This window comes from Poromitra crassiceps (assembly GCF_964638095.1).
Source record: "Poromitra crassiceps genome assembly, chromosome: 1".
Taxonomy (NCBI): Eukaryota; Metazoa; Chordata; class Actinopteri; order Beryciformes; family Melamphaidae; genus Poromitra; species Poromitra crassiceps.
In genome coordinates this window covers 5,289,050-5,297,386 of record NC_139623.1, presented here as the reverse complement: position 1 = coordinate 5,297,386, position 8,337 = coordinate 5,289,050, and the positions used below count along the sequence as shown (strand labels likewise).

The following is an 8,337-nucleotide window of genomic DNA, read 5'->3' as shown; positions in this document are numbered from 1 at the left end:
GACTGGAAGTTATAGCGATCAATGCTAATGGCTCCTCTAGCCCCGCCATGCTTAACTTCACCATCCCAGCACAGCCTGGTACGTAGCATGCAAGACCACTCCACATACCCATACACCGTAGCTGCACCGGGAAATTTGCCTCAGACCATCAACTGAAATCAGTCCATGTAAGTGGTTGCCAATCTGAAGTTAACGCCACATCAACAACGTGGGGGTTTACTACAAAAGAATACAAATCCACCAGGACATAATATTCCTGATGGTATAATGCACATGTCCCATAGAGATTTGCCACATTTCCATTGCAATCATCCATCATCTCTCTCTCCAGAGACCAAACCTGGCATGACCACAGGGGGCGTGGTTGGCATTGTCCTGGTGATCTTCCTGGTGTTGTTGATAGCGGTAGACGCCACATGCTGTTATACCAACCGCTGCGGCCTGCTCATGTTCATCGCTGTGAAACTCTTTGGACACAAAGTTCCGGGCCACAAAATGCTTGAGGAGGGAGAAGGAACCACTAATGGGTAGGTTGTGTGTGTGTGTGTGTGTGTGTGTGTGTGTGTGTGTGTGTGTGTGTGTGTGTGTGTGTGTGTGTGTGTGTGTGTGTGTGTGTGTGTGTGTGTGTGTGTGTGTGTGTGTGTGTGTGTGTGTGTAAGTAAACCAAATACTTTTTTGCAAGACTGTAATTGAGGCTCAGGGTTGAGGGATAGACTATTACTGGAAGTATGTAAATCAGCTAATTGTCCTCATAAGTATGGTAATACAAACATGTGCGTGTGTGTGTCCTGGCTGCAGAGAACTGAAGTTGAAGGATCTAGCCACTCCGAGAGGCAGTATAAAGCAACAGTGTGCGCCGGAGGTTCAGACACAGACAAAGGAGGTGGGGCAGCACAGAGAGGTCACCTGCGACAAAGCCCCCCTCACCAGATATGAGTAGGTTAATTCACGCCCGTACAGTCAATCTAGCCTTATATTAGCTGGAATGGAATAATACACTGAAATACCCACTCAGTCACCCCATTTTCCTCTTGCATCCAAGCCTGGTTTCTCCATAGATGGCCCGTCTAACCAAATTTGAGTAGGTGCCCCTTTCCCATACGCAGTAGCCTACAGCTATATTAGTAAATGTAGTTTATAAAGTACAATAGGAAACAACTACAACAACAACAACAACAACAGTCAGTTCCTTTTGCCTTGTGCAACTTGTAATAAATATAGCTCTATCATAGTAGCCTGGGGAAAATGTTGAAACAGAAGACACATTGTTGTGTGTATAAACAGAATATTACCAATTTGTGTTGCATACAGAAATATAAATACTAATAGTAGTAGTATCTCAGTTGGATGTGCAGACAGACTGAGCATATTCTTTAATAAATCACTTGTTCTTCATCCTTTCAACTTTGAACCCATCCATATCCTTAGTGTATAAAAAGATACATTACATTACATTTGTCATTTAGTAGACGCTTTTATCCAAAGCGACTTACAATAGTACATTTTGTCAACAGTAGTGAAATCAACTGTGCAACACAGTCTGCATCAGCAATGACTTTTAAAAAGGAATAAGTAGCAATTGTCAATACTTGAAGGAATAAATAGCATTATTATTATTATTATTATTATTATTAAGGATGGTTAGTTCAAGAAGGGTCCAGGTGTAGCCTGAAAAGGTGTTTTTAGAAAGATGGGCAGTGATTCGGCTGTCCTGATTGTGGCGTCAGACACGAGAAGAGTCGTGACCAGGATGAGCGACTTTTGAGCCCACGTAGCGATGGAGGGGCGAGGTGATCTACAAGGGCAGAGGAGCGGAGAGAGTGATGCAAGCGAGGTTTGGAACCTGACCATAGGTTGCCGATAGGGAGGAGCAGTCTGGTGTCTTGCCCTCGAGTACCAGTGTCTTGAATTTGATGCGTGCTGAGATTGGAAGCCAGTGAAGGGACCGGAAGAGGGGAGTGACGTGAGAGAATTTAGGTTGGTTGAAAACCAGACAGGCTACAGTGTTCTGAATGAGCTGTAACGGTCTGATGTCAGAGGCAGGTAGTCAGACCAGCCAGAAGAACGTTGCAGTAGTCCAGGCGGGAGATAGTCTCACAGTGCCAGCCGTAGATGATATCTATCTGTCGCTGGAAGCTTGATGACGTCGACGGTGGGTCTGACTATGTGAGACTAGGCGGGAGATGTCAAGAGCCTGGACCAGGAGTTGTGTCGCTTCCTTTTGTAAGAAATGGACAGATTTTGCAGATGTTATACAGGGAGAAACTACAGGAGCGGGTAGTCGCTGCAATGTAGGCAGAGGAGGACAGCTGGTTGTCCAGGATCACCCCGAGGTTCTTAGCAGTTTTGGCCCGTTTGTTTATCGCAAAATAACTGGGATGTGGAGGCTAAATGACATAACATCCGTTTTGTTAGCGTTCCATTTGCAGAAAACTGGAGCTGGGAAGTTCACTGTTGAATAGCGTCACATCCGTTTAAACGAGTCAGGTCTTGGTCAGATGCAGTCGCTAGCCAGGCTAGCCATTGTTAGCAATAACAGTTGATAACAAGGCATTTTGCAGCATTTTGCGCATACAAACACTGCAGCAACATGTCCACACAGATAGAAGTTAGGCAGTGCTGTGTGTACAGCTGATTTAATGAAATGGACTGCATTTATATAGCGCTTTTATCCAAAGCGCTTTACAATGTGCCTACATTCACCCATTCACACACCGAGGGCGGCCAGCTGCCATGCAGGGTGCTGGCACAGCCATCTGGAGCAATTTGGGGTTCAGTGTCTTGCCCAAGGACACTTCGACATGCGGACTGGAGGGGCCGGGGATCGAACCACCAACCTTCCGATTGGTGGACGGCCTGCTCTACCTCCTGAGCCACAGCCGCCCAATGAGACACAAACAAGACAGAAGTGCTAATAAACAGCATTTACTATATGATTATAACTACTGTTGTTGCGTAGAGCAGCGATCTTGTATTTTCGAGGTCGGGGCCGCTGAGGCTCCTACGAGTTTGGAATGGGAAATACCAACTCTGGTGACGTCACTGTCCCAGCCCATGACCTTTGAGCCGTAAGATTACCAGTTCCCAGTTATAAAGGAATGCCCCATTAGAGAGGGTAACACAGTAGTCTTGTCAATGGAGATGGAGAGGTCTGTGAGAGGGCAGTCCTTCCCTGGGAGGAAGAGTAGCTCTGTCTTACCAAAGCCGTTTTCCCACATGCGCTTTGTACCGCTAAATGACCGGAATGTGGTCTAATGCCTGCATGTGAGAAAGTCGTCGTGCCGGTATAAGCGCGACCCCGTCGTCGCCGACATTTCACCAGTTTCGATCCAGTCAGAAGAGCGGTATGCTCTTAAGGGGACGCAAGTGGAAATGGGTCCAGTCATTTTCCGCGACAGCGGTCCTTCAATCATGGGCGAGGTGTAGCCTACACACGTTGCTTAATGTTCCAGCGGGCATAATCTAATCATTCGCGCACATTAAAGCAAACTGGCGAAATGATCTTGTGATAGCCTAATAAGAGCAGTATGTCAGCTTGCTGATTTCCGAAGGCAACCCCGGACACATCAAACGAAGCCAGTCTGTAAAAAGTGCTTCAACGCGACGCAGGTGAACGGATAAACATCGAACCAGCAACTATTTCTCTCAGACACGGATCCCAACTTCTTCAAAGTGCATCATCTAATCATTCGCGCACATCAAAGCAAACTACTTCCACATTTCGCTTCGTGCATTTGCTTTCTCTACATACATACAAGCGTTGGGCAGCTTGCCTTGCAAGCCTCTGCCATTCTCGCTGTGTCTGTCCTGTGTCAGGCTGCTGCGAAGTACGGAGGACTGAGTGAAGGACTGGCCTCTCTCAGAGGGGAGGGGGGAAATCGGCTGTGTTTATTACGCTGGCTTGACGCTGCTCTTGTCAAACGAGTGTGATTTATTGTGTGGCAAGTTTTGCCGACCCCCCAAATAAGCTCCCCCCTCCCCCCGCCCCCCAACATACCGGCTATTTGACGACTAGATTCCCACATGCGTGCTAAGGTGTGAAGGGGTCGGGGAATTCAGGGAAATGTCCGATATTGACTTACAGGTAATTTTCCGGTACGCATGTAGTCTGGGCACCTTCCACCCCGCTTTTTGTCATGGGGGCGTAAACCCCGGACCCAGAATTAACACCGGATGGCAATGCGCCTAACAACGTCTTTGTTGCCGTTAGCTTGACGTGGTGATGTTACCTAAACTAGAGTCTGATCAAAACAAAGCTAGCGTTACATAAAACAAAACGTTTATGCAATATGGCATCTCCGCCACCACCGCCTGACACACCGGTCAAAACGGTGAAAGAGGATTCTGATACTTGGGTCAAATTGTCAAGTTAACGTGAAAGTTGACGAGCTAGAAACGCTGCCATCCGGTCTAGGGCGGGCTCTAGGCGGGAACCAGTAGGGTGACAAAATCAATTGTGGGCGGGAGCCAGGCTCTTTCTCGCCGAGAAGAGCCTGGTGACGCGAGGTTAGTACGCATGTGGGAAAACGGCTCAAGATCGAGCTTGAGTGGTGGGCAGCCGTCTTTGACACATGAAGAGATGCGTGCCTCAATTTGTGTGTCTGAGGGCAGGAGAGGTAGAGCTGAGTGTCATTTTTTGACCTCCAGTAATTCTTGCATACAATCATGAATTATATGATGTTAGACATTCATCCTGGAGTTAAGCCTTCAAATTTGTATTTTTTATGTATTTTCTTTGTTAATATTAATAATCTAATGTTAATTCAGTCAGGACCACTTTAGTCAAAAACACAAGACCACTTCGATCAATTTAAAGCTTTTATTAGCATGAGTTATATTTGGCGGTATGGCTCTGTTCTGGAGGCTCTCTGCCCTTCCATGCGCATACATGGAAAGTCTAAGGCAGGGAGAGCAGCAGCAGCAGATTCTGGGAGCTCCATGCCTCCTCCATGAGCAACATGGAATAGCCTTAAGGCAAGGAGAGCAACAAAAGACCCCCAGATACAGAACAGAGCAAGCAACAATGACAACAGAAATGACATTGTTTAAGTCAGACACAGCATGAAAGGAGGAGCTGGGGAGGAGGTGGGTTGAAACAGCTTGTAGATGAAGCAGCCATCTTAGGCAGCAGACTGGAGCAGAATTAAAGAGGGCGCCCTGTTTGAGTTGAGCCAAATGCATCAGCTAAGCAGTCAGCTGATGTGGGCTGGGTTTGAGATCAGCTCCTAATCAGCTGTGGGCTGGGTTTAAGCTGGGCTTGACATTCGTGGCCTGCCTGAACTACCGTGGTGCTCGATTTTTAAAATTTGAATGTCAGCATTATGAACGAATATCTGGATATTCGAGTACAGCCCTACCAGATTGTCAGAATTGCAAATAAGGTTCTCCTTGTTGACACAGCCATGAGAAGATCAGATCTGTCTGTAGCACAGTGTTTATAAACCAGTTTTTTTTTTCTTTCTAGTGAAACAGTTGGATTTGGCCTACACTCATGTTTGCTGAATTATGACACTGTAATGTATGGAGGTGTATCATTTTGTTCTTTCACTCATGATTGCTCATGATCGCTCCTGTATGTTATGATTGTATTGTCTTGTAAGCTCATGCGGGCTGGGCACCTTTTGGTGCATGATGACACTTTGGTAAAATAAATTAGGCTACTTACTTACTTTACAGTCACTATGGGTTAATTATTATATTTTTTCCCTCAGGAAAACGCCACAAAACGGAAACCTGCCCACCACTGATGCATGAGACCAGCAGCCAGATTTGACATCACCAACATACAAGAAGTGATCATGCAAAGATAAGAGAAGATATCTATCAATCTATCAATCAATCAATCAATCAATCAATCAATAAAACAACCACTGATCCAGAGGAGCCAATGGTGTTTAAACCAACTGCAGCCGACAGCGCTTCTGATACAACCTCCAAAGGAAAAGTCACACGGAGAGGGCAGTGTTGAAACTCCCACTGAGCAGTGAGCATGTCCAGCCTCTCCTGATGGCACTGTCCTCTCTTCAGGTCTCAAACTTCCCAGCTGTCAGTTTGTATGAACTGAGTAGAGTCTACAGAGAGGAGGTGATGTCACTTTGTTGTCCTGTCTGCTACGAGTGGGATTAGAAGATCAACCTTATTGACAAACTGTGTTTTTGTCTTTTGTCATTACATCTTAATTGTATAGGAAAAGACAGCAATATCTTTTTACAGGGTAATCTTGATGTCAGATTTTTAACAGGGTAAAGTTATTGGTGTTATAAGTTAAGCTTCAAAATGCTATATTAGCCAAGAGACATACCTCCTACATTTTGACTATGCTACACAGGCATACCATATCCTATTTTCTTTTCTATTTTTACTCCTAATCTTAACATGATTATTTAAAAGAGAGTGAGAAACTAAACAAAAACTTGGAATGAGATTACTTTCTGTTCAGTGAGCTAATAATGTGTGTAAATTTGTAAATTCAGCCTGTGCAGCATTGAAAAATGTACATCTGGATTTATAATCTTATTTCATTGAAGCTTTTTATTATGTTTTATTATTATTAACAATGCTTCATTAAGGCTACTTCACTAACTTATGTGAGTCCTAACATCTTATTTATTGAAATTAAACAACTCTGTATTCTTAAATCTTCCAGTTATCTTGTTTGCAGAACCATTTATTCAGTGACCAAAACTGGTAGGAGGCATGGCTTTACAGTAACCTACCTACCTTGGGTGCATTTTCATCTTGAACCCTCACGTCCAGACTGGGTCTCTGGAGGATGGTGCGTGTAGTCTAGCCTCACCTGCCATTCTGAGTGCGGCACTCCCTCTCCCCTGTCGCCTCAGACCTTTCAAGAGACCACCCAGTTATTAGTCTTTCCCTGTGAATTTGGAGCCAGTTTTGGCAAAATTTCGGGTTCCAGCCCCCCCCCCCTTTGTAGTCCAATTGCAGCCAACCATTTCTTTGTTCCATCCACTCTTGACAGCTCATTTCAGTTTTGGATAATAAAGGCTTGAAAACCTCAGACATTTCGTGCAATGTCTTATACCCAACTTCCCGGGGGAAAATAAAAAATAAAAAGCTACGGTGCCCACCGGGCAGGCATGGTACAGCCACGGACTCTTAGTCAATGCCGCCCTCTAGAGGCCACCAGTAACCATCCCCAAGTATCCGTTCTACCGTATCACCTGACATTGCCGTGTGTTGCCACGCTGCAAGCTACGCAAGACACTTTCTTGTCCCTGTAGATTTAACCCTACATGTAGCCTGAAAGGATCAATGTCAATCAATTTGGACTTTAAGGTTGGGGGTGCAGAAAGAATCTAGAGGAAAATTAATAATTAGGATAGCAGCAGGTGCATTTTCATATCCCGAATAATATGCCAAGGCCAGTCTCGTTGCAGCCATTCTGTGTGCAAAATGATAAGAGGATTCTCCTATAGGACAATTCCGTGACTGATTTGCGTGAGCTGAATAAGCGCGTGCCCTTCCTACGCATAATACTCCCAAGTGGCGATGTAACGTCATGTTACACTACATGGGCTGCTGTGGACACCACAGATGAGTAGTAGGCTAGTTCTGTTTATAGTTTCTGGAGTACGCATGGACTCAGACTGGAGGACGCGTGGAGAGGATCAAGCGAGAGAGAGGAGCAAACTAACATTAAGTAGCCTAATGAACTAGCAGATCTGAAAAGCCTGTAGGCTAAACAAGTGAGAAAGTTGCTAAAAAGAGAACGCTATGAGTGCTTGAGCACTGAGCAGTGTAGCCTACGTTTAAATGTACAGCGTTGTAATTGCCTATCATGGCATCCGGCTGCCATACCACAGTAATGGAAATTAGACCAGAATAATATTATGTTTTATAATAAACATTGAAAATACTCACAGTCACCTGTGCTAATAGCCTAATTAAATAGATAAATCCTTATGCATTTTGGCTACGTCCACTAGGGGGTGGAGTGCACCCCCTGAACCAACGCAAACTTCACCCATGTCTATTACCCCACTTCAAACCTAAGCTGCCACCCCCTGTGGACTATTATAACTACATGGGAACAGGGCCTGTATTTTAATCTCTCGGGTGACATTTGGGAGTGGGACGTGGCCCATAGAAAGATACACACCTCTCTTCTATATGTGCGTGTCATGCACTTAGACAGTTCAAAGTAGTGCATCGTACCCATTTTTCAAAAACAAAACTTATCCTGAGGTGGATCCTATTTGTGACTAATGTAAACGTGACTCTGCTTCACTTTTTCATATGTTCTGGACATGCCCTAGACTGGCTGAATTTTGGAAATCAGTGTTCCAAACTGTCTGAATTCTTAAATTGTCCCATTGA

General features: G+C 45.0%; 1 protein-coding gene across 1 annotated transcript in view; it reads left to right on the top strand.

Moving 5' to 3' along the window:
* ncam3 (neural cell adhesion molecule 3) overlaps window positions 1–6,827 on the top strand; it is a 21,394-nt gene extending 14,567 nt beyond the window's left edge. Inside the window, exons 14-17 of the mRNA XM_083647727.1 lie at window positions 1–78; window positions 332–527; window positions 799–936; window positions 5,712–6,827. The exon at window positions 1–78 is cut by the window's left edge and continues 91 nt beyond it. Of these exons, the coding sequence (XP_083503853.1) occupies window positions 1–78; window positions 332–527; window positions 799–936; window positions 5,712–5,754 (455 nt within the window). The 3' untranslated portion in view covers window positions 5,755–6,827. The remainder of the gene's footprint in view (window positions 79–331; window positions 528–798; window positions 937–5,711) is intronic.
* The last annotated feature ends 1,510 nt before the right edge of the window (window positions 6,828–8,337 follow it).